This window comes from Delphinus delphis, chromosome 3 (genome assembly GCF_949987515.2).
Source record: "Delphinus delphis chromosome 3, mDelDel1.2, whole genome shotgun sequence".
Taxonomy (NCBI): Eukaryota; Metazoa; Chordata; class Mammalia; order Artiodactyla; family Delphinidae; genus Delphinus; species Delphinus delphis.
The window spans coordinates 13,899,640-13,925,198 of NC_082685.1; the positions used below are offsets into that span (position 1 = coordinate 13,899,640).

Below are 25,559 nucleotides of genomic sequence, written 5' to 3' on the forward strand. Positions count from 1 at the left end.
GCATTCATGAAGAGGCACGTATCTTTTTACATCACAATTTAACAAAATATTTTCACACCAGTATGTCAGCCTGTTTTTTTAATGCCTTAGCAGCTGTCTGCTGAGACAGGCCCATGAGCAGCTGACCCCCTGCCCTCAGAGGCAGCAAAGAATCAGGTCGAGGTTAGGCAGATTAGTGAGGTTCTAAACTGGCCTCCTAAAAATTCCTAATCCTGGGACAGCAGCCAGTCAGCAGGCTCGGGGTCACACAAGGTCCTTGCGCCCTGTCCCCAGCACCCAGCCAGGGTTGTCATGGCCTGCCTGTTCTCTGGCCGTGTCCTGATCCGAAACAACAGTGACCAGGATGAGTTGGACACGGAAGCTGAGCTTAGCCGCCGGCTGGAAAACCGACTGGTGCTGCTGTTCTTTGGTGCCGGCTCGTGCCCGAAGTGCCAGGCCTTTGCACCCATCCTCAGGGACTTCTTTGTGCGGCTCACGGATGAGTTCTACGTGTTGCGGGCAGCCCAGCTGGCTCTGGTGTACGTGTCCCAGGACTCGACAGAGGAGCAGCAGGACCTGTTCCTCAGGGACATGCCCAAGAAGTGGCTCTTCTTGCCCTTCGAGGATGACCTGAAGAGGTGAGGTAAGAGGAGAGGTCAGGGAGGGCTTCCTGGAGGAGGGGCTGTTTCTGCTGAAAGTGAAGTATTTGTTTACTGAGGTATCTGTTCCATCTGAAGTTGATGAGCACCCTCTGTAGGCCAATCAGAACAGAGGACTGGGGGAGAGGGGCGGGGGAGGGGTACATATGCCCATTTCCATCCAGCTCCCTGGGGAGTTTACAACCTGGGAAGGGGGGAGCACAAACGTGAAACAAAGACTCAAACACTCAGATAAATACATAATAAAGAACTGCAGTAGTTCCCAAGGACAAAGGGAGGATGTCATGAGGAAATATCATGGGGAGACCTTGCTGAGATTTGGGGGTCAGGGGATGCTTCCCAAAGGAAATGGCTTTAAAGAGAGACACCCCACCACCACCACCAAGGACAAGGAGAATAGGAGGGTAAAGAGTGAGGAAAGGGAAGGGTTTCCAGGCAGAGGACATAACCCAGACAAAGGCTCGGAGGATTTCAGGGAAAGAACAGCCAATTCAGGGAACAGTCATACCAGGAGTAAGAAGGCAGCATGTGGAGCAGCGCCCCAAATCCCACCTAATGAGCGTGGATGTGATCCTCAGAGTAGCTGGGAGCCATGGAGGGCACTGGAGCTGAGAGAGAGAGATGGTTGAGTTCCAGCCGTCCAAGGAGCTGCCCAATAAACAGTGTGATCGTTTGTGGCTATTTGCAGACTTTCCCCTTTTCAACAGTGAGACTTTCATTCTTTTTATTTATTTATTTTATAAATTTATTTCTATTTTATTTCCTTATTTTTGGCTGTGTTGGGTTTTTGTGGCTGTGCACGGGTTTTCTCTAGCTGCGGCGAGCAGGGGGCTACTCTTCGTTTTAGTGCCCGGGCTTCTCATTGCGGTGGCTTCTCTTGTTGCGGAGCACGGGCTCTAGGCACGTGGGCTTCAGTAGTCGTGGCTCACAGGCTCTAGAGCACAGGCTCAGTAGTCGTGGCGCACGGGCTTAGTTGCTCCGCGGCATATGGGATCTTCTCGGACCAGGGCTTGAACCCGTGTCCCCTGCTGCATTGGTAGGTGGATTCTTAACCACTGCGCCACTAGGGAAGTCCCTCATTCTTTTTAAACCCCAATTTTTTACTATGAAAAGTTTCCTGCAAGCCGTGTGGCATGGCCAAAGGAAAAATAAAAGAAAAATTTCAAAGATACCAAAAAGTTGGAAGGAGCACACAATGAAACCCTTGGGCATTTTTGCCATTTGCTTTATCTCCATGCACATGGAGTTTGTGCTGAACCATTTCAAAGTGAGTTCCAGATTTTGTGCCATTCTACTGATGTCATCAATTTTGTTACAAAACTTAGAATTCTGTTTCTGGTCATGGAGACCTTCATCCCCACCCAACATTATCAGAGTTGGCACACTTGCTCACTCCCACAGCCTTCTGCAGCTGAGGAGGTTCTTTTCCCCAAATGGTGAACATTTCCCTCCCCTGGGGGAAGAAATGCCAGCTGTAAGGGGATCATAGCCAAACATTGACCTTGTTTGAGGCAGGGTCCTCTCCACAAAGCCTTCACCCAGGCAAGTATCCAGACAGAGTGAGCGAGTCCCCACCCCCACCCCTCCCACACACAGGGTTGCCAGATAAAATACAGGACACCCAGTTGAATATAAATTTCATGTAAACAATGAAAAAATTTTGAGTATAACTGTGTCCCACGTGATGCAGGGACATACTTATAAAAAGTTATCTGTTGTTTACATGAAGTTCAAATTCATTCACACAGGGTGTCCTGTATTTCTAGTTGCTAAGTCTGGCAACCTACTCCTGTGGGATTTTGCAAGTATCAATACTATGTGTCTCTGTAAGGAGGCCTGGAAAAGGGCCACCCAAGAACCCCGTGGGTGGAAGTTAAGAATCATGGGTGATGGGACCAGTCTGGTAGCCTGCTTGACTCCATGATGACCGTGTGGGGCTTTGGCCTAGATGGGAGATTTGGTCTGGGGTTCTCCTGTGGATGGCTTTTCACTGGCTCTCTCTCATACAGAAAACAAAATCAAAAACTCCTTACCATGGCCCTGCAGGGCCTTTATGATCAATGCTGCACTCCAATCTCCCTCTGACCTTCAGGCTTTTGCACCAGCTGTGCGCACTCTGCATGGGAAAACTTTCCCCAGTTCTCCCCTTCCTCTTCCTGCAGATTTCAGCTCCAGGGTCACCTCCTTAAAGAGGTCCTCTCTGACCATAAGTCCTTTACTCAGTTTAGTATCTCTTTATGGAATCTGTCAGTGTTTATTCATTCATCCCACACACATTTCCTGAGCATCTACTCTGTGCCCGGCACTGTTTCGGGCAATGGGGACACTCGTGAATAGGGACAGAAAGTAGCCCTAGTGAAGCTACTTTCTATTGTGGGAGAAAGCTACTTTCTATTGTGGGAGAAAATGACAAACAGGAGAAATAAACTATGCAGTGTGTTGGATGCTAAGAGCCGCGCATCAGCAGAGAGAAAGAGAGGCGTTGAGATTTAAGGTTAGGTGTCTGCAGCATACAGGGTCTTAATCCGCAGATGTCTGGAGAGAGTGCTCCAGGCAGAGGACATGGCCAGTGCAAAGGCCCTGTGGTGGGAGCATGTCTGGGGTGTTGGAGCCAAAGCCCGGAGGCCAGTGTGGCCTGGCCTGTTCTGGTTCCTGGGCATCCCCAGAGGCCGGCATGGGACAGTGCACACAGAAGGCGCTCAGTAAGTACTGGGAGGAGGGATGTGGGGCTCCTCAGCATAGGGTCAAGGACGAGGGTCCGACCGGACTGACCCGCCCGCCCCGCAGGGATCTCGGGCGCCGGTTCTCCGTGGAGCGCCTGCCGGCGGTCGTGGTGCTCAAGCCGAATGGGGATGTGCTCACGCTCGACGCGGCCGACGAGATCCGGCGCCTGGGCCCTGCCTGCTTCGCCAACTGGCAAGAGGCGTCTGAGGTGCTGGACCGCAGCTTCCTGCTGCCAGAGGACCTGGACGACCCCGCGCCGCGGAGCCTCACCGAACCACTGCGCCGCCGCAAGTACAGAGTGGACCCGGCTGCGCGGGGCGTACGAGGCCGGGGTAGAGGGGGCGACCCCGGGCAGGAGGGCGAGGCCGAGGGCGGGTCAGTGGGGCTGTTCTGACCCCTGGAGGGGTGGACCGGACTTGGGGGGGTCCATGATGAAACCCCCGAGGAGGGCGGGGGCGGGGCTGGGGCGGGGCTGGGGCGGAAGTGGGCTGTTCTGATCCCTTTGGTGGGAGAGAACAGACAGGGGCGGGTCTATGAGGAGTCCTTCCCCCTCCCCTAGGGTGGGTGGGGCTAGGGGGTGGGGGTCTGCTCTGAACCCTCCGGTAGGACAGAACAGACAGACAGGGGCGAGTCTGTGATAAGCCCTCATCCCACCCCCACCCCCCGACCTCCCGGTAGTGGGCGGTACCGGGGGGCTGTTTTGAGGCCCCCTGGTGGAAGGCTGACGGTTAGAGCAAGCAGAATCTCTGATGAGCCCCAGCGGGACGGGAAGTGGGGTCGGGGTGAAGGGAGGGGACCATTCTGAGTTCAGGCCAGGAGGAGGGAGGGGACGTAGCGTCAGGCCGGAGCCGCGGGCTGGGGAGGCGGTCTGTATTCTGAGCCCAGCCCGAAGAGCAGAGGAGCGGTGAGGGTGGAGCTGCTCTGAGCTCCCCGGATGCAGAGTAAAGGCCGAGAAGTGGGGAGCAGGAAGGGTCTTTTTTGCGGCCCACCCTCCACACCCTCAGGATTCAGCGGGGGCGAGGGGCTGTGTAATGAGATGGCGGGGGAGAAGCAGGGCGGGACCTGAGGTAGTTCGGACGCCCCACCCCCGCCACAGGTGGAGGGTGAGACCTAGCGCAGGGCCGATGACGGAGGTTTCTGTGTGAGGCCTCCCTCCCCCTCCCCCCCAGGACCTGGCAGGCCCAGGACCTGTCTTGGTTCTCCAGCGGCCGGGGTGGTGAAGCAGGGAGAGCTTTTCAAGGGCCTCTAGAAATATTTTTAAGACTTGGGGAGGAGGGGTGGTTACAAGTTCCAAAATGGGAAAATGCAAACCAAAATCAAATGATGGTGCTGAGAACCCTCGGCCCGCCGTGCACTAAATGGCGTTGTTCACATGCTTCATGCGCAAAACTACAGTAATCCTTTAACAACGGATTTGTAGTTTGCACGGGATGCAGTTCAATATTTGGTGTCGTGTGCGCTGGGTCCAGGACCTTCAGCGAGGGCTCAGAGTCTCCCTGTCCCTGGTGAACCCTGGGGATTCACGAGGAGACAGCAGAATATAGAAATCAAAAACCCTAGTCTGGAGCCCCTTCCCGGCTGTGTGACTGTAGGACAGTCACCTCCCCTTTCTACGCCTCCTTTCTTTCCTCTGGAAAATGACAGTAAGGCAAGGTCCTACCTGGCAGGTCAGCCAAGGACCCAGAGCCGGAGCTCGCTCCGCGCATGAACCTCTTCATTTTGCCTCTGGCGCCGCCTGGCGGCGAGATGGGGAGGTACGTCCTAGGGGAGGGGCCAAACATGCAAATGAGGTGCAGTCCACACCTGTTCCCAGTCTCCGGAAAGGGTGTGCTAGGAGGGCGGTGCGACTCCGGGATTTGGGAGGCCCTGGAGGCCTAGGGACTGGACAAGTGCCTCATTTCTTGCTCACCCCTAACCCCCAATCTCCAAGTGAGGAAATTGAGGCTCAGGTCGGTGATGCCACCTGCTCTGGTGCCAGACACATCTTGCCCTTCATTGACCTTAATTAGGCCTATCTGTGAAATGGTTGTGTTAAACCCTGTGATAATGGCTCTTAAATTCTTAGGTCGCTGGCTCACCGACAGCCTTTAAAAGAAGTTAAAAAACATCCTTCCCGAGAGCAAACCACAGGACACACATCCCATCAATATCTTTACTATTTCAGCCAGCACGGAATGAGAGTGGCCAGGTTTTGCCCCCCGGGCAGTGAGGTAGGGAAGTCCGCTCCCTGTCCTGTCAGGCTGTGTGATGTGGGCAGGTCACTGGCCGTCTCTGAGTCTCCCTCCTGGTAGATAGGGATCAAACCTCCCATCCCCATCTCTACTCCTGCTTGTCACAGCTAAGGTGAGGAAGGGACAGCTTGGCATCTGGCCAAGGCAGACAAGATCACTGTCAGAGTGTCACCTACAGAGTGTTGCCAACTTGCAGGGTTAAATTTCCAAATTGAAACCAGACACCCCCAAACCAGAGAATCACCCCCATATTCAAAGGGGGTGCCAGGTTGTGGTATCTGTGACACTACCGCCCAGCCTCCATCAAATAATTGTGAAGTCTAAAAGAGGGCTGTAATGACCTTTGGCCATTGCATAGAATTGCCCCTTTATTTGGCTGATTTAGCGTGTGTTTTCACCTCCTCCCCAGAAGGGCAAGCTGGACCTGCCTTTGTCACCACTGGGTCTCCAGAGCCAGGGGGGCACGGGCCCCCATCAATGTTTTTTGAATGAATAAATGCCTCTATCTTACAGCTGTGTATCCCCAACACCCAGAACAGAGCAAGGACTCTGTTCCAAACAAATCACTGAGCCCCAGCTATCCCAATGTGAGACGTTTTCTTACCTGTAAAACATGGAAAACTCACTCTAACTTTGGCGATGAAGAAAAAGGCTGGGTGTGTCGGGCCAAAGCCTGGTGAATAAATGAATGAATAAACTGATTCCTCTTATAGATGAGGAGGCCCAGAGAGGTTAAGGGATTTACCCAAAGCCACACAGCAAAGGAAGAAGCCAGCTGTTGCTGAAGGGTCACCCTGTTCTCTCCCCTGGGGTCATTTTACCCATCAGGCACTGGGCTGAGGGCTCAAGGCCCACAAACTTTTCCCAGAAGACCCCAAAATTTTGAAACCTGAAAAAAATGGCTCCCCAAATTAGAGAAGAGACCTGGAAATTCAAAACCAGTGGGATCTATAACATTTCTGTGAAGCAATATAAAGCAGTGGGTGGGAGCTAGGCTGTCTGTGTTTGCTGCGTGACCTAGGGAGTTACTTAACCTCTCTGTGTCTCAGTTTCCTCATCTGTAAAGCCTAGGTGATGACTATGCTGTCTTTCAGGCCCAAATGCATTAAGACAGAGATGGCTTGCAGGAGGCCATGTCGACCTCATTCACTCTTATATTCTGGATCTATCAGGAATGTGTTAACTTTGAAACCATTTTCAGTTTTGATATTTCAAACTTCGCAAGAATTACAGAGCAGGAGTACAAAGCGATCCGTTCACTCATGCATGCAACAAGCATTTATTAAGAGCCTACTGTGTGCGAGGTGCAGACCCAGACACAAAGGGGACACAGCAGTGGACACTTGAAGCAGACATTCTACGGTCTGAAGCAGCCACCCCTCCCCCACTACCGGGCCACACATAGTGGGAGAATGCACATGGTGCGCTGCCAGAGATGTAAAGTGCTACAGGAAAGCAAGAAGACAAACAATCCAAATGAGCGAAGGATATGAAGAGACATTTCTCCAAAGAAGATACACAAATAGCCAACAAGGGCATGAAAAGACACCCTACTTCAGTGGTTATTATGGAAATGCAAATCGAAATTGCAATGAGATACCCATTCACACCCTGTAGAATGGTTACAAAAAAAAAAAAAAAAAAAAGAGAAAATAACAAGTGTTGGAAGGGAAATGAAGAAATTGGAAGCCTGGTGCACTACTGGTGGGAATGTAAAATGGTGTAACCGTTGTGGAAAACAGGCAGTTCCCCAAGAAGTTAGAGAGTTACCATATAACCCAGCCATCCCACTCTAGGTGTAGACCCAAAAGAAATGAAAACAAGACTCAAACAAATCATTGTGTGTGCATGTTCTTAGCAGCACTATTCACAGTCGACAAAAGGTGGAAACAACCCAAATGTCCATCAAAAGATGAATGAGTAAATGTGGTCCACCCATACAATGAAATGATATTCAGCCATAAAAAAGGAATGAAGCATGGGCATATATACACTACCAAACATAAAATAGAAAGCTAGTGGGAAGCAGCTGCATAGCACAGGGAGATCAGCTAGGAGCTTTGTGACCACCTAGAGTGATGGGGTAGGGAGGGTGGGAGGGAGGGAGATGCAAGAGGGAAGGGGAAATTTGTGTATGTATAACTGATTCACTTTGTTATAAAGCAGAAACTGACACACCATTGTAAAGCAATTATACTCTAATAAAGATGTTAAAAAAAAAAAAGAATGGAGCACTGACACGAGCTACAACATGGATGAGCCTTAAAAACCTTATGCTCAGGGAAAGAAGCCAGACACAAAAGGCCACATATTGTCTGGTTTTGTTTATATGAAATGTCCAGAAAAGACAAATCCATAGAGACAGACAGTAGATTGATTTGTGGTTACCAGGGGCTGAGAGGGGGGAATGGGAAGCGACTGCTAATGGGGGAGGGGGGGGAAATGGAAATTCCAGAACTAGATAGAGGTGATGGTTGCACAACGTTGTGTATGTACTAAATACAACTGAATTGTTCACTTTCTAATGGTTAATTTTTTTTTTTTTTTTTGCGGTACGAGGGCCTCTCACTGTTGTGGCCTCTCCCGTTGCGGAGCACAGGCTCCGAACGCGCAGGGTCAGCGGCCATGGCTCACGGGCCCAGCCGCTCCGCGGCATGTGGGATCCTCCCGGACCGGGGCACGAACCCGTGTCCCCTGCATCGGCAGGCGGACTCTCAACCACTGCGCCACCAGGGAAGCCCCTCTAATGGTTAATTTTATGTCGTGTAAATTTCACCTCAATTTTTAAAACTTAAAAATAAATAAGTAATATCCCCCAAAATGTGCCGTGGGAAGAACAAAGGCTAGCAGCGAAGGACAGGTGTGCTGCTTGGGGAGGGGGTGCAGGAGGGCCTCTCTGAGGTGGCTGACGTTTCTGAAAAGCCTTGAAAGAAGGTGAGCAGAGGGGACATTCCAGCCAATTGCCGGATCCGCGGGTAGAGACCACATATCTGAGCGAATTATTTAAAAATTCGGTCAAGTTTCTTTTCTTTCTTAAAAGACAGCAATGAAACAGGTGCTTGGGGCAGCGGGAGGGGAAAATGGGGCACTTGAATGAGTTTATGGATCTGAGAGGCTCTCTGGATCCCGCCACGGCGCCCTTATCCCACGTGGGACCGCCTCCGCCCCTTCTTCGCCCCGCCCCCCGCAGGCCCCGCCCCTCCAGAACTCTGAGGCCAGGAGCTGTCGGTCACAGAGAAAGAAAAGACTTTGTCTCAAGTTTTCCCAGAGCTTTCTCGTCCTCACCGCGACTGGCATCCCGAGCCCTCTGCGGCCCCGACAATATTCAGAAACCCCCCCTGCGGCCCCGCCCCCTCTGGACCGCCGAGGGCCTCGGACGCCCCTCAACTCCCCTGCCCCCTAAAATCTCTTTGATTCCTCAACTGTCCCATAGGCCCGCAGGACCCCTCCATGGCCAGGTCGTACGGCGGCCGGGTGCTGGCCGCGATGATCCTTTTGGGCATCCCCGCGGCCGTGCTGGCGGCGCTGGGCGCGCAGCTGCTGTTCCAGCTGCAGGCGGGCCGCGCGGAACTTCGAGGACCGCGAATCGACGTGGTGGGCCCGGAGCTGGGCGCCGGCCCTGGGCTGCCGGAGGACGCGGCCGGGGCGCTGCTGCCGCTGGCAGCCGCGCTCGCCGCGCTCGCCCTGGTGCTGGGTCTCACCTGTCTGCTTCTCGCCGCGCTCTGCGGCCACCTGGGCGCCGAGATGGCGCGGGGACCGGGCTCCGGCAGGTAGGAGGACCGGCCCCTCTGCCCGGCTGGGGGCTGGACAAGCCCGGGGGAGCCGCTTCCCTTCTCTGGGCCTCAGGTTGGGGGAGAGCTTTCCTTCCTCACTCCCTCCATCCATCTTTCCCTTCCTCCTTTCTTCCGTCCCTCCCTCCCTCTCTTTCTCCTTCTCTCCATCCATCCCCTCCCTCCATCCTATATTTGTTGAAAATTTACAGCAGGTACAACTACAGCTGGGACCCCCTTTTCAAAGATGTGGCAACAGGCTCAGAGAGGGCCTGGGGTCAGTTAGCCCCAGTGTTGATAGCGTTTGTCATTTATGGAAACCTAAGCTCTAGGTGCCCCCCACTTAATGTGGATTAACACAGTGAAGCCCCCTGGGTGGCTGGCGCTGTTATTATCTCCCGTTTTAACAGTGTGTTAAAAAGAGTCTGCTCTCTCTAGGCTGCCAGGATTGGAAGGGGGTGGACTGGATTTGAACTTGAATCTGGTAGAGCCAGAACATGTGCCCTGGCCCTGGGTGGGGTTCCTTGTCAGGCACCTGAGCTCGGGGATATGGGCACTGGACAGGGCGGCCGGCGGGTGCATGTGGAGTGCAGAACCTTCCTTGAGCCAAGGACTTGGCTGTCCCATATCTGAGTGTTTCCTTCCAGGATGCTGGGGGAGGGGAGCTGGAATCCTTGTCCAGGATTCCATGGATCTGAGCGGATGGGAAATTCCACCATCTGATCCCATCCGAACTGTGCACCCTCCGTCTGATAGTTCAAGGGGTGCTGAAAAGCATGTGTTCTGTCAGTTGACAAATATGCGTTGGGCACCTGCCGGGGGGCTGAGCCGAGCATTGGGTATTGGCGACCCAGCAGGAACCAGGCGGACCTGGACCCACCTTCATGGGGACACAGATAATGAAGATACAAAACAGATCAGTAATGTCAAATGGTGATGAATGCCGGAAATGGATGAAAATGGGGTGATGTGGTGCAGGAGAACAGGGTGGGGGATGAGATGGGACCATCAGGGGAGGCCTGTGTTGAGACTTGAGGGAGGAAAGGAGGCAGAAGATCTGGGGGACTGTGATCCAGGCAGAGGGAACAGCATGTGCAAAGGCCCTGGAGCAGGAAGGAGCTTAGGGCGTTAGAAGGTGATAGAGGTGATTGGTGTGGCTGAAGGGTAGATAAGGAAGATGAGGGCCAGGAAGTGAGAGGTACTGGATTTTTTTTTTTTTTTTCCGCATGTGGCATGCATGCTCTTAGTTCCCCAACCAGGGATTGAACTTGCCCCCCCCCTTGCATTGGAAGCACGGAGTCTTAACCACTGGACCACCAAGGAAGTCCAAGAGGTACTGGATTATATAGCGCTTCCTGTGCTGTGGTGAAGCCCTTGGGGTTTTCTCTGACTGAGAGTTGTGAGCCAGGAGGGATGTGATCTGACTTAAGTTTGAAAGAACCCACTTAAGTTTGAAAGAACCCACTCTGGCCACTGTGCAGAAAAGGGGTCAGGAGGGGAGTTGGAAGGCAGACCAGGGAGGAGGCCATTTCCATGGTATTGGTGGGAGGTGAGTGATGATGGAAGCTCTCCTTTTCCTGATCTCACAGGACTGGAGAAGGGCATGCACCCAGTGGAAGCACTTAGCAAGGGGCTGGGCTCAAAACTAAGTCCTCAATCCATGTCAGCTCTTGGGAATCTCTGTTTCTATTGTCACTGATAACAAGTTAGCCTCAGTTTTCTCACCCCCAAATAAGCTTATGGTCTGTAAAATAATGGAGGTCAGATGTTTAGCAAGTGTCTGTACACAATAGCTGCTTCATTAGTGTTGGGTGTTCGAATGGACTGATGTATATGGATGGGTTTTGGGGGAGGGGAATGGAATGGCTAGGGACTGGATGGATGAATGGACAGATGGTTGGTTTGCTCGATGGATGGTGACTGGGAGATAGACAATGGATGGATGGGTGGGTGGGGGTTGGATGGATGGCAGATGACAAATGGATGAATGGATAATGATGGATATTTAAATAAATGGATGGATGGATGAACAAAGCATGGTTAAATGGATGGATGGCTGTATGATTGAATAATTGATGGGGACGGGTGGATGGTAAAGGATGAATGAGTGGGGGGAAAGATGAGTGGATGGTTAGGTCCTCACATAGACCTCCAGTTCCCCAAAGCTGGACCACTCCCCCTACCTCTCCTCCCCATCCTTATTCCACCAGCTCTGCCTCCTGAGCCCATTTTCTTCCTGCCCCCCTCCCTGCCAGGTCTGACTGGTTTCTCTATGACTGCCGCCTCCTCAGACATGTGGCCCTCGGCCTCTTCTGTTGTGGGGTCTCCGTCTACTTAGCAGGTACGTGCTCAGGATAGAACATGGGGTGTAGGGCCCTGGGTTGGGGTGACCGGGGGTAATAGCCCCACAACTGGGGTCAGCTCCAGAGGCAGCCTGCCTGTTTCACTCTTGGCTCCTACACTCTAGCCCATGGCTGGCATCTGATCCCAGTGGGGATTCCATAAATGGCAGCTGTCTTCAGAACACCTCTGATTCATCAGTTTTCTACATTTGGTTTGAATAAAAGTTTCCAAGTCCTTGGTGGTTTCTGGAGATAGTGTTTCACAGGTTGACCTTAGCAAAAACTGTTTTGGTCACAAATATCTGAATCCAGCTCAAGAAGGGCTTAAGAAAAAAAAATACGCTTCATAAACCAGAAATGCAATTTTAAATCCCAAAACATGAAGCAGAGTAAAAACTAATAACCTGAGTGCCCGAGGGACACACTGCACTGTCTTTCCTTCCCCGACTTATAACTCTTCTTTGATCAACATTCTCTCACCCACAACATGCTGGTAAAGGAATCCAATCATCACCTTTCTTTCCCCCCCCCCCTTCCCCTCATCACCTTTCTTAAAGAGACTCCTGACATCTTATATTTTGTTCTAATCTTGAAAAATATGTTGCTGGTGCTGGAGACTCAGCGCTGAATCATACATAGATCCTTGGCAGCCTTATAAACAACCTGTTTCACTGGAAGAAAAAAAAATCAGCTGACTGAAAAACAAGGGATTTGCTATTACTGTTTTTCCTTAGTACCATAATAGAGAAATAGAAGTTTACAAGATATATTTAAAAGATTTATTCATGAGATATGAGCCTAGGGTTCATTGTGGGAATTTGTATGTACAGTGCAGCGAACTCTGCATAACTCTTGTTGTTTGACTTCATAAAATGCTCTGAATTTTATTAAGTGTGGAACTTCCCTGGCGATCCAATGGTTAAGAATCTGCGCTTCCACTGCAGGGGGCGTGGGTTCATCCCTGGTCAGGGAACTAAGAACTAAGATCCCACGTGCCACGTGGCCAAAAACAAACAAAAACAAACAAAAATGTTCTGGATGTGTGTGTGTTTTTTTTTTAAATATATTTTATTTACTTATTTTTGGCTACATTGGGTCTTCGATGTGGTGAGCGGGCTTTCTCTAGTTGCGGTGAGAGGAGGCCACTCTTCATTGTGGTGTGCAGGCTTCTCACTGCGGTGGCTTCTCGTTGCACAGCACGGGCTCTAGGCACGTGGGCTCCAGTAGTTGTGGCACGTGGGCTCATTAGTTGTGGTGCACGGGCTTAGTTGCTCCACGGCATGTGGGATCTTCCCGAACCAGGGCTCAAACCCGTGTCCCCTGCATTGGCAGGCGGATTCTCAACCACTGCGCCACCAGGGAAGCCCTGGATGTGTGTTTTTTAAAAAGGAGAGTGGATGGAGTGACTCGTGTATCTGAAAAGATCAGGGGTTATTGGCCTCAGGTGTGGCTGGATCCAGGCACTCCAATGAGGTCTTCAGAAATGCTTCTCACTTCATCTCATCACCTGCCGTGCCCTGAGAAAGAGGCCTGTCTCTGTAAGCGCTTTCAACACAATACCTATGACCTCAAGCCTTTTCATAAGCCAACAAAAGTGTTGGAGACTTGAAGAATAAAATATTCTTATTCTAAAATACAAGAAAACTCACAAAGGGCAAACAAAGGTAACTATGTCAGCCTCATTAAGCATTAAATTAAGAATTTGTTCAGCTCCCATTTAGATTCTTTTTGAGGATAGGTGACCTCACTCAGCAAGAATTCCTGAGCATGTCCAGCCAATCATTCATTCATTGCTAACCAGAGCCAAAATAATAGTTATAAAGATCTTTCAAAAAAAGAAAAAAATGTTTAGGGCTTCCCTGGTGGCGCAGTGGTTGAGAGTCTGCCTGCCTATGCAGGGGACGCGGGTCGTGCCCCGGTCCGGGAAGATCCCACATGCCGCGGAGCGGCTGGGCCCTTGAGCCATGGCCGCTGAGCCTGCACGTCCGGAGCCTGTGCTCCACAACGGGAGAGGCCGCAAAAGTGAGAGGCCCGCGTACCGCAAAAAAAAAAAAAAAAAAAAAAAAATTTTAGAGCAAGGACTTCCCTGGTGGTCCAGTGGCTAAGACTCCACGCTCCCAATGCAGGGGGCCTGGGTTCGATCCCTGGTCAGGGAATTAGATCCCACATGCTGCAACTAAGAGTTCACATGCCGCAACTAAGACCCAGCACAGCCAAATAAATACATAAATAAAAATATTTTAAAAAAATGTTTAGAGTAAAAAAAGTCCTTGGCCTTGCCTTAATATGTCAGACATGATGCATTGTGGCATCTTCAAAAGCAAGAGTACAGAGCTGGAGAAAGCATTAAAACAGCCCACAAAGTGCCAAGAAGTCCTTCATCAGCTCTGGGCTTCTCTCCTACCAATTCCCTAATGGCTGCAGTTAGAAAATAACCCTGTCCTCATAGGCCAAGCAAAGGTCCCAGGGCTGACTCTGATTGGCTGAGCTTGGGTCATGTGATAGCCATGCACCAATCACTATAATCAGGGGAAGCAGTGCTCTGATTGGCCTAGAACCATACATGTCACTGATGCCAGAGTGGTGGGTCAGTCCTTCTAGACCAGTGACCAGGGTAGGGGTAGGGACTGGACCAGCACTTCTCAATGGGAACTGATTCTGCCCCTGAGGGAACACTTGGCAATCAACATCTAGAGACATTTTTGGTTGTCACGATAGGGCAGGGGGAGCGTACTACTGGTATCTAGTGGATAGAAGCTGCTAAATGTCCTACAATGCACAGCACAGTCCCCACCAAAAAGAATGGTGGTGCCAACTGGACATCGGACAGGGCAACAGAAAACCAGTACAGGTCCTCAAGGCCAGGTCGTCAACTGTCTTTTTTGATTTTTAAGATTTACTTTTATTTATTTATTTTGGCTGCGCCAGTTCTTAGTTGTGGCATGTGGGATCTTTTTAGTTGCGGCATGTGGGATTTTTAGTTGCTGCTCCTTAGTTGTGGCATGCATGTGGGATCTAGTTCCCTGACCAGGGGTGCAACCCAGGTCCTCTGCATTGGGAGGGCGGAGTCTTACCCACTGGACCACCAGGGAAGTCCCCGCCAACTGTCTTGTTGTTCAGATCAGCAAACTGAGGCCAGAGAGGGACCGTGATTCACTCAAGGTCAATCACAGGGATTCAGAAAGCCTGAGATCTGAGTTGTTTCAATCGTGGTAAAGTACACATAACACGCAATTTACCATTTTATAGTAAAACAGATGTGATGATGATGTATTTGTCGGGTGTGAAAGGGTTAGATGCGTTAGTCTATGTGCCTATCATAATGTACAATTTTCTATAACTGCTCTCCATGTGGGGGAGCTCTCCCAGGGGTGGGAGAACAAACGTTGAATAAGAGCCGTTTCCTTCCCCAGCACTATCCATCTACGCCCTGCTTCTCTTCGAGATCGAGACGGGTGCGGCAGCTGCCTCCATCCTTGGCTTGGGTGCTCTGGTCCTGGTGGCGGCGCTGACCCACACTCTACTCCGGGCCGCCCGGGCCACCCGCCGTGGCCTCCATGAGCTGTCCCCACCGCACTTTGAAGACGACCCTGTCTGCCCTTCTGAAGTCTCCAAGGCCAGCTCCAGGGCTCAGCCCCAGCAGGGTACCCATCACTGGACCCCCTACTCATCCTACCCAAAACCGGGGGACTCCCTCAGATCCATGGTTACTGCCACAACACCTGCAGCCATAGGGGGAGGCCGGGAGGGCAGCCTGCCTGCATTCCGCATGCACCGGACACTGTCTGCCAGTGAGGGGCACTGGGAAGAGGTCACTCATGAGATGCGTAGCATCCTGAGCCACAGGCCAGGGGGTTCAGGGAAGGACTCCACTCTGGTGTGAGCCCAAAGATCAAGGATAGAGACCTAGGGTCAGGCAGCAGGAAGAGGACCCTTGTAGAGATAGCTCCAGGCTCAACCACAGTAGCAGTATAACTTGATTTCTCTCTCAGTTCACAGCATCCCTGATGTGTGTCCTCAAGGTTGCCTCATGGCACAAAAAGGCTGCCAGGGCTCCAACCTTTACCTTTACCTCACTCAGAGAGAAAGGCAGAGGGCCAGGACTTCTCAGGAGATTTTGGAAGTTTTCCTGGGAGGCCTTGGGACACTTCTGCTTATACCCCATTGGCCAGAACAGAGTCATGTGGGCACGCTTCAATACAGATGAGACAAGGAAATGTAGCTGCCCAGAATGAATAAGATTCTGGTATAGGCAGGAGGGGAGGGGAGAGCTCAGGCAGCATTTCTCTAAACATCTCCGTCCATTTTACAGATGAGGAAACCGAGGCCCAGAGAGGGGCAGTGACTCACCAAGGGTCCCACGGCCAGTATTGAGCATCAGAGCCAGGATTCGAACCCAGGTCCTGTAACCCCCATGCTGCTGATAGTGCAAGTCTCAGACTCTGCGACTCCTTCCGGGCTGTGAGCGTTTGAAACCTGTGTGTGCGGAGCTCAGAGCAGCCCAGGGCCATGGACGCACCTGGAGGCCTGGACCCAGACTCCTGGCTGTGGGCCTGTGGCTGAGGGCTTCACCGCTCTGTGTCTCAGTTTCCTGGTCTGTAAAATGGGAATGGAAGCGGTCCCTCTTCCTAAGGCTCCCGTGAGACTCCGTGTGAGCCATTCCAGGGGCCTGTGCATAGCAGGTCCTCAAGGCGTGTCAACCTGTGCTTCTGTCAGTCGGGGTGCCTGGTAGCAGGAAAAGGTGGGTTGATGGCCAGTGTCTGGGACTCTTGGAACTGACAGGGCTTGGAGTGGATAACTCAGAGCCTCAGGGGGTCTCCGGAGGCCCTGGCCCCACCCCTGTCCTGCGCAACCTGAAAATAAACTCCATGTCACTATTTCCATGTCATCTGAGCCATGTCCAAACGTGCTGCGTGGCCAAGTGCAGACCCAGGATGAGGGGTGGAGGGAAAGGAGTGGGGGTAGAAAGGGCAGGAGTCAGGGGGCAGAGAGTATGCCCCTTGTAGAGCCAAGTCTGGGACCCATGCCCCACAAATCTTCACGCATATACATTTCACAGGGTGCGGGGATGGCCTGGTCCCTGCCCCCACCCCAAATGGACAAATGTTCCCAGAAGTCTCCCAAGCCGTCCCTTCCTGGGCCACACAGGGACTCGGGGTGGAGGAAGCTCGGCCACACAGTGACTTGAAGTCCCCCAGGACCCATCTCCATGGGCAGAGAGGTGGCAGCACCCAGCAGGGAAGCTGGTCCCCAAACCTGACCTTGGGTAAGGATTCTGATGATCAGGTACAGAGTTGGGTGCCCCATTGGCTTGGATCACCTCCTTCCTGAGCCCCTGGGAGGCTGCACAGACCTCCTCCTCCCATATGGCACCTGTCACAGGGGTGCCCAGGAAGCATAGGCTCTCGGTGAGCATGAAAATATCATTGAAGAGGATCGAGTCAGAATGAGTGTCGTGTCCCATGCCTAGTACTGCAGACACACACCAGGCACTTCCGGCTTTAGTTAATCCTTAGGACAACCCCACTCACAGATGGGCAAACTGAGGCCAGAAAAGCAAGGCCACTCATGTGAGAACACACGGCGGTGGTGATGGCTGGAACCCCATAACCCTGTCACGTAGGACACCAGGACATAGCTAGTGCCCGGGAAACACTGGAGACTCCAGTTTCTGAGAACTCTCTGGAATGGGGGAGGCCCTGGGGACTCTGAGGGTGGGCAAGAGAGTTGAGGAGGAAGGACCCAAGCTGGCTGTGTGCGAGGAGTACCTGGTGGACTGGTCAGGAGAATTAGAAGCTAGACGTCTAGGCCTAATCTTCAAGGCCAGGACTAGGGTGCGGGTACAAAATTTAAGGAGTCTCTAAAGAGATGAAAACAAGGGTTCAGACAAATCCTTGTACACGTGCATTCATAGCAGCGCTAGTCACAATCACCACAAGGTGGAAACAACCCAAATGTCCATCAACAGATGAATGAATAAACAAAAAGTGATCCATCCATACAGTGGAATATTACTCAGCCATAAAAGGAAGGAAGAAGCTCTGACACATGCTACAGCACGGATGAACCCTGAAAACATGATGCTGATTGAAAGAAGCCAGACACAAAGGCCAATGATCCCATTGATATGAAATGTCCAGAACAGGCAAACCTACAGAGATATAAAGTAGATTAGTGGTTGCCAGGGGCTGGGGGAGGGGGAATGGGGAGTAATGGCTAATAGGGATGACGTTTCCTTTGGGGCGATGGAAATGTTCTGGAACTAGATAGAGGTGATGGTTGCACATCGTCCGTGCGCTAAATGCCACCGAACTGTACATTTTTAATTGGTGAATTTCATGTTATGTGAATTTCACCTCAACTTAAAAAAAAAAAAAAAGAAAATTTAAGGAGGCACTCGCTCTCAGTTTCCTTCACCTGCAGGTGGGCCCCAAGTTTGAAGCGAGCACCTCCTTAAATGTGGGCCCTACGTGCTCACTAGCCTCATCCCATCAGAGATCCCAGATCTCCGCGCGTCCTCCTGGGACCAAGAACTGGAGCCCTGGAAAGTCTGCAAGGTTACAACGTGGGAGGCTGGCTGGAAGCGCTGCCCACAGTCCCTGCTGAAACCTGGCCCTGTTGTCGACACCGCCCTGGATGGGGTGCTGAGCACCTTCGTATTTTGATCAGAATCTGGCGAGCAGGGAAGAGGCTGGTCCTAGGGCTGGAGCCAAACGCTCTGGTTGCTCCCTGTCCCGGGCACCTGATGAGGGTTTTGTGTTCCAAGAGCCAGCTTGGACAGACCTGGCTCAGGGAGCAGTCATGCGACCTGCACTTCAGTTTCTTTCTTTATAAAATAGGGCTAATCCCCCAATCCCATCATAGTACAGCTGTGAGGACCAAATCGGAGCGCATCAATGACTCCGTTAGCTCCACGGGCCTCACCGACATAAGTAGCTGTCGGCATCCTGGTACATTTTGAGGTGTAGACACATCTGTTAAAGATGCTGCCTTGGGGACTTCCCTCGTGGTCCAGTGGTTAAGAATGCGCTTTCCAATGCAGGGGACCCAGGTTTGATCCCTGGTCGGGGAACTACGATCCCATATGCCGTGGGGCAACTAAGCCCATGCGCCACGACTACTGAGCCCGCACGCTGCAACGAAGAGCCCGTGCACTGCAACGAAAAGATCCCGCATACCCCAATGAAGATGCCACAACTAAGACCCGACACAACCTAATTAATTAATTAATTATAAAAAAGATGTTGCCTTGGTTTAAGGTCATCAGAACCAAAGGCTGAGATGATTGCCAAGATGTGGTTTACCTGGGAAGTGACCCCAGGAAGCCCCGGAACCCTGCAGGGGGCGCCAATGGGCAGATGGCGCTAAGGGCAACGGGGGCTCGATCCCCCTGGGCACCCCAGGGAGACAGTATAGAGCACACATGGCAGTTGGTCCCAGCCCAGGGGTGAGGGGGCTGGGATATTTATCCTCCTATTTCCATCAGGCATTAGCTGAGAGCTGTTCCCAGAGGGACTGACCCCTCACACTTCTAGCCTTCCCTGTGCACCAGCTAGACACGCTCCTCTGGTCACAGGAGGCCCCAGGCAGGGTCACAGGTACTTGCTGTGGAGGGGAGGGAGGCACAGATAGCATCTGCTCCAGCTTCGTGGTATTTTTGCAACAGCAGGCATAAACGGGATATTGAAAGCACTTAACTGTGCTATTTGTGGTTGAGAAGAGCTGTTGGTTTTTGGATGCCCACCACGTGCCAACACCCTGCCTAACTCACACAAGGGTCACCACTGTTGCCCCCTCATCACACCCACTGGTCTCCCACCTTTACTTCTGCAGGTAAAATCTTCTGAAAGTGGCAGATGGAGTTGGGGTCCTCTGTGCTGGTGACATTTAGAACAGAAGGTCAGATGCCACCTTGAGGGAGATTGCTCAGAGCAAACAAGGGGCCCGTTTCCCCCAGAGAACACTTTATTAAAAACACTTTAAGGGCTTCCCTGGTGGCACAGTGGTTAAGAATCCACCTGCCAGTGCAGGGGACACGGGTTCAAGCCCTGGTCTGGGAAGATTCCACATGCCGCAGAGCAACGAAGCCCGTGCCCCACGACCACTGAACCTGTGCTCTACAGCCCGCGAGCCACAACTACTGAGCCCGCGTGTCACAACTACTGAAGCCTGCCTGCTCTAGGGCCTGTGCTCCACAACAAAGAGAAGCCACTGCAATGAGAAGCCTGCGCACCGCAACGAAGAGTAGCCCCCACTCGCCACAACTAGAGAAAGCCCATGTGCAGCAATGAAGACCTGATGCAGCCAAAGATAAATAAATAAATTTAAAAAAAGAAAAAAAAATGATTCAACCAGGGTAGGATCTGCTTTCAAGTTCACTTTGTGTTTGTTGGCAGGATTCAATTCCCTGTGAGCTGTGGAACTTAAGTCCTTGGTTCCTTGCTGGCTGTTGGCCAGAGGCTGCCCTCAGTTCCGTGACATGTGGGCCTCTCTATAGGGCAGTGTGCATCATTGTAGCCAACAAGAGAGAGTCTGCAACAAGATGGAAATCTTGTATTTCAAACCTACTCACAGAAGTGAAGTCCCATCACCCTTACTGTATTCCATTGGTTAGAGGTGAGTCTACACTAGATCCAGCCTGCCCTCAAGTGGAGGATTACACAGGCCTGAACACCAGGATACCAAGACAAAAGGTTCCAAAGGGAACCATCTCACAAACGACTTAATGTCTTGTAAATTCTCTGTGGGCTCTTCCCCATGACAAATAAAAAGGGCAGGTGGATAAGGAAGATGAGAAAGGGGTGTTTTCTATACAGCACGGGTCAGCTTTTTCAGTTCAGATTTCTAAGCTGGCAAGAGTGTACATGATAGCTAAGAAATTCAAACTGGTGAGACAAATGGACAAAATTAACAAAACTGACAATGCCAAGTGTTGGTGAAGACATGGAGCCACTGGAACTCTTATTTGCTGTGGGTGGGAGGGTAAATTGGTGCGACAGTCTTAGAAGTCTGCTTGGCCGTATCTGCTTAAGCTGAAGATAGGCCTCCCTTACCACTTAGAATTTCCACTCAGGTTATTTACCCAACAAGAATGAGTGTGTATTCATCAATCAGGCTCCCTGACTTCAGAGTATACTACAAAGCCACAGTAATCAAGACAGTATGGTACTGGCACAAAAGCAGAGATATAGATCAATGGAACAGGATAGAAAGCCCAGAGATAAACCCACGCACATATGATCACCTTATCTTTGATAAAGGAGGCAAGAATATACAGTGGAGAAAAGACACCCTCTTCAATAAGTGGTGCTGGGAAAACTGGGCACCTACATGTAAAAGAATGAAATTAGAACACTCCCTAACACCATACACAAAAATAAACTCAAAATGGATTAAAGACCTAAATGTAAGGCCAGACACTATCAAACCCTTAGAGGAAAACACAGGCAGAACACTCTATGACATAAATCACAGCAAGATCCTTTTTGACCCACCTCCTAGAGAAATGGAAATAAAAACAAAAATAAACAAATGGGACCTAATGAAACTTCAAAGCCTTTGCACAGCAAAGGAAACCATAAACAAGATGAAAAGACAACCCTCAGAATGGGAGAAAATATTTGCAAATGAAGCAACCGACAAAGGATTAATCTCCAAAATTTACAAGCAGCTCATGCAGCTCAATATCAAAAAAACAAACAACCCAATCCAAAAATGGGCAGAAGACCTAAATAGACACTTCTCCAAAGAAGATATACAGACTGCCAACAAACACATGAAAGAATGCTCAACATCATTAATCATTAGAGAAATGCAAATCAAAACTACAATGAGGTATCATCTCACACCGGTCAGAATGGCCACCATCAAAAAATCTACAAACTATAAATGCTGGAGAGGGTGTGGAGAAAAGGGAACCCTCTTGCACTGTTGGTGGGAATGTAAATTGGTACAGCCACTATGGAGAACAGTATGGAAGTTCCTTAAAAAACTACAAATAGAACTACCATATGACCCAGCAATCCCACTACTGGGCATACACCTTGAGAAAACCATATTCAAAAAGAGTCATGTACCACAATGTTCATTGCAGCTCTATTTACAATAGCCAGGACATGGAAGCAACCTAAGTGTCCATCAACAGATGAATGGATAAAGAAGATGTGGCACATATATATAATGGAATATTACTCAGCCATAAAAGGAAACAAAATTGAGTTATTTGTAGTGAGGTGGATGGACCTAGAGTCTGTCAAACAGAGTGAAGTTAAGTCAGAAAGAGAAAGACAAATACCATATGCTAACACATATATATGGAATCTAAAAAAAAAAAAATGATCATGAAGAACCTAGGGGCAAGATGGGAATAAATACGCAGACCTACTAGAGAATGGACTTGAGGATACAGGGAAAGGGAAGGGTAAGCTGGGGCAAAGTGAGAGAGTGGCATGGACATATACACTACCAAACGTAAAATAGATAGCTAGTGGGAAGCGGCCACATAGCACAGGGAGATCAGCTCAGTGCTTTGTGACCACCTAGAGGGGTGGGATAGGGAGGGTGGGAGGGAGGGAGACGCAAGAGGGAAGAGATTTGGGGATATATGTATATGTATAACTGATTCACTTTGTTATAAAGCAGAAACTAACACACCATTGTAAAGCAATTATACTCCAATAAAGATGTTAAAAAATATATATATATATGACTAGTAAGAATCAAAAAAAAATGAGTGTGTATTCATCAAAAGACATGTACAAGAGTACTCAGAGCAATTTCTTTCAATGGCCAAGAACTAGGGACAATCCAAATGTCCATCAACAGATGAACAGACTGTGGTACATCCATACAATGGAATACTACTCAGCAATTAACAAGAGGGAATTACTGATTCAGGCAACACAGATGAGTGTCTCAGACCTAACAGTGAATATAATTAGCCAGGCTCAGAAGAGAAGAGGACTCGTTTGGGCATTGCGCTTGGATCAAGTTCAAGAACAGGCATAATGGAATTCCCTGGTGGTTCAGTGGTTAGGACTCAGCACTTTCACTGCCAGTGGCCCAAGTTCAATCTCTGGTCGGGGAACTAAGATCCCGCAAGTCAAGCAGCATGGCAAAAAAACAAAACCAAAACAAACAAAAAACTAGGCAGGATGAATGATGGGGTAGAAGCCAGCAGCTTTGGGGGTTTGGGTGGGAGGGTGCCCAAGGGGATGCTCAAGACTGGCACAGATCATTCCTCTGATCCGGGGGTGGAGAGAGCAGTAGGGGCCACATCTGGGCTCTGGAACACTTGAATACAAGAAGTGTGGGGTATGCCACTAGCAGAAGCCAGACTAGTAGAAGCCAGTAGAAGACGACCTTGGGCTGCAGAAGCCTTCCAGCTGAGAAGAACTTTGAGAGCCAGGAAGAGTTTTTGCAACAGTCAGCAGAGGCAGCGGAGAGACACAGCCCCACAAGAGTTCTCCCTCAGAACTACCAAATGAGGTGAGGACCATTGAGATTCCCATTGTAAAGATGGACAAACTGAGGTATAGAGAGGTTAAGCCACTGCTCAGGGTCACCAGCTAGTGAGCATTGGAGCTGGGACCACATCTCCCCAGAAATGTCCTTCTCAGTCCCCAGGACCCTGTGATGCCCGGGTCTCAGCGCCTCAGAGCCGGCTAAAGGGAGAAGGATAAGTCTTCCTCTTCTTCTCCCTTCCCTGTAGCCCAAGAGGATGTAAGCTTAGTGGGAGCTGTGAGGATTGATGTGGCCCAAGTCAGGAGTTGGGGACTAAGGGGAGAGGCTCCATTGGGACTTTCCGGCCCCTTTGTGAGGCTGTTCCCAGGCACTGTTGCACTCAAGAGGGTTGGGATTTTGCAGAGTGAGTGACCTGGCAATGATGGTTGAGCCAGTCGGACCCAAGGCCAGTATGGGTCATCCGGGGGCCCCTGGTCACACACAGATGCCCTGGAAAGTGATCTGGGGCTGGTTTCGGGGTGGCCAAGATCACAACCAGAGAGAACAAACAGGCTTTGCTTCCCAGCTGGATCGGATTCCATGGCCGGCGCCAGAGCAACCTGGGTGGGACCCGGCAGGTGCTGGCTACGCCCAGAGTGGAGAGATCCGGGGAGATATCTTAGCATCAGAGGCCTAGTTTTTCCAAGGCAGCTGAAGTGGGGGGTGGGGAGGGGGTACCGTCTCCCCCCACCCTCCCCTCCAGGATAGTTCACTGTCTCCACCCTCAGACTCCCAGGGCAGAGGACTCTTTTCCCTCAGATCCCTGTGCAGAGCAGTATCTCCCCCTTCAGGTCCCCAGGCCAGTGTCATTAGACACAAGTGCCTGGGTGGGTGGCACATCCCCTTGGGACCCCATGTGACCCCTTCTGGCCAATGAGCTGTGAGCAGAACTTTGACAAGGCACTTCCAGGCCAGAGCACTTGACAGCGTGAGATCCTTGCAACTACGACTAGCAGCCTGTTGCCGCCCTGCCATGGGCACGTGATGCGGATGAGAAATAAGCCTTAAGCCTTCCTACGCTGCAGAGATCTGGGGAATGTTCCTGACCTGGGCCACCCTGACGCTATGGGTACCTGGGGAAGAGAGAGTAGAAAAGGAAGCACATGCGTGGGAGAGACAGTGTGAGCCCTGGGGTGGTTCATTTCACAAATAGTTTGTGGAGTCCGTATTCGCCAATTCTCCTACTGGCTCAAATCTGTGACCCCCAGATCGATACTCACAGCGCTTTTGTGGCTATTGGTGGACACGCCCAGTGCCGGAAAAAATTTGAGTCCTCAGAGGTGCATGTTCCCAGCTGTGGTAGGACAAGGCGATGTCCTGCCTTCCTGTTCCAGCTCTGACTGTAAACAGGCATCCTTCTTGAGGTCTAGCCAGGGGCCCATTTTGCATTTTTGTGCTTTTTCATTGGTGAGTTTTGCTGTTTGCAAAGGCCCCCAAGTGTAGTGCTGAAGAGCTATCTAGTGTCCCCAGGTGCAAGAAGGCTGGGATGTGCCTCCGGAAGCAAATACTCTCCGACGAGCTTTGTTCAGACGTGAGTTCTAGGGCTGGTGGCCGTGAGTTCACCGTTAACAAATCGGCAGCATGTATATTAAACAAGGTGTCTTGAAATGCACAGAAAACAAGGTTATGTATTGATTACTTGACCAAAATGTGACTAGTGGCTTACAAAAACCTACCTGTGTCTCCCCGAGGAATACAGTATTTCCTAATTCAGTTTTCACGCTACTTTACAAGAGGTAACTACCGCAATTCATGAGTATCCACCGTTTGTGTCTACCACACAGCGGAGGAAAAGGGACGCACAGAACAGAACAGCTTGGTGGTTAAGAGAGCAGGCTCTGGGTTGGAATCCCAGCTGTGAATTTAGCCGCCTCCTGCTTCGGTTTTCCTATCTGTGAAATGGCCACGCAACCGGGGCTTCCCACTGAGCTGGGGGAGGACTAAATGAGATACTGTACATCAGGTGTTGGTGAGAAGGTCCTCGAAGTATAAACGGTAGCTGTTACTATTATTACTGTTACGCGCAATGATGGAGGGGCGGGACCCGGTCTCCTCTGTGATTCGGAATCCCGGCTCAGGCACTCGCTGAGCCTCAGTTTCTCCCTCTGTAGAATGGGAGTGGTGGCAGCGCCCCCTGCCCTCCAGGATTTCACCCGCTTGCTGGGTGTGCGTCCGTCCCTGGCTCCTGCGAGCCACAGACACCCACAGTCAGAATGGAGACTACAGACGGCCCGGACAGCGTGGTGTTTTATTTCCTGGAGGGAGGACGCCCGCGTGGCCTCCAGGCACCAGCGAGTTTTGACACAAATGACTTGAAGGCACTGGTTTCCATCCAGCCCCTACCCCTTGCCT

General features: G+C 51.0%; 2 protein-coding genes across 2 annotated transcripts; both read left to right on the forward strand.

Annotated features, from left to right (window-relative positions):
* Window positions 1-244: 244 nt before the first annotated feature.
* Window positions 245-3,756, forward strand: NXNL1 (nucleoredoxin like 1). Its single transcript, XM_060006691.1, has 2 exons — window positions 245-617; window positions 3,426-3,756. The coding sequence occupies exons 1-2, from the start codon at window positions 292-294 to the stop codon at window positions 3,754-3,756; spliced, it is 657 nt and encodes a 218-aa protein (XP_059862674.1). The 5' UTR covers window positions 245-291.
* A 5,113-nt stretch (window positions 3,757-8,869) lies between these two features.
* TMEM221 (transmembrane protein 221) lies at window positions 8,870-15,588 on the forward strand. Its single transcript, XM_060006692.1, has 3 exons — window positions 8,870-9,363; window positions 11,619-11,704; window positions 15,119-15,588. Exons 1-3 carry the CDS (start codon window positions 9,044-9,046, stop codon window positions 15,586-15,588), a joined length of 876 nt encoding a protein of 291 aa, XP_059862675.1. The 5' UTR covers window positions 8,870-9,043.
* Window positions 15,589-25,559: the final 9,971 nt, after the last annotated feature.

Coding starts and splice junctions, on each gene's coding strand:
- NXNL1 (XM_060006691.1), top strand. CDS start 292: ATGGCCTGCCTGTTCTCTGGCCGTGTCCTGATCCGAAACAACAGTGAC. Junction 618..3,425: donor TTCGAGGATGACCTGAAGAG/GTGAGGTAAGAG, acceptor CCCGCCCCGCAG/GGATCTCGGGCGCCGGTTCT.
- TMEM221 (XM_060006692.1), top strand. CDS start 9,044: ATGGCCAGGTCGTACGGCGGCCGGGTGCTGGCCGCGATGATCCTTTTG. Junction 9,364..11,618: donor CGGGGACCGGGCTCCGGCAG/GTAGGAGGACCG, acceptor CCTCCCTGCCAG/GTCTGACTGGTTTCTCTATG. Junction 11,705..15,118: donor GGTCTCCGTCTACTTAGCAG/GTACGTGCTCAG, acceptor TTCCTTCCCCAG/CACTATCCATCTACGCCCTG.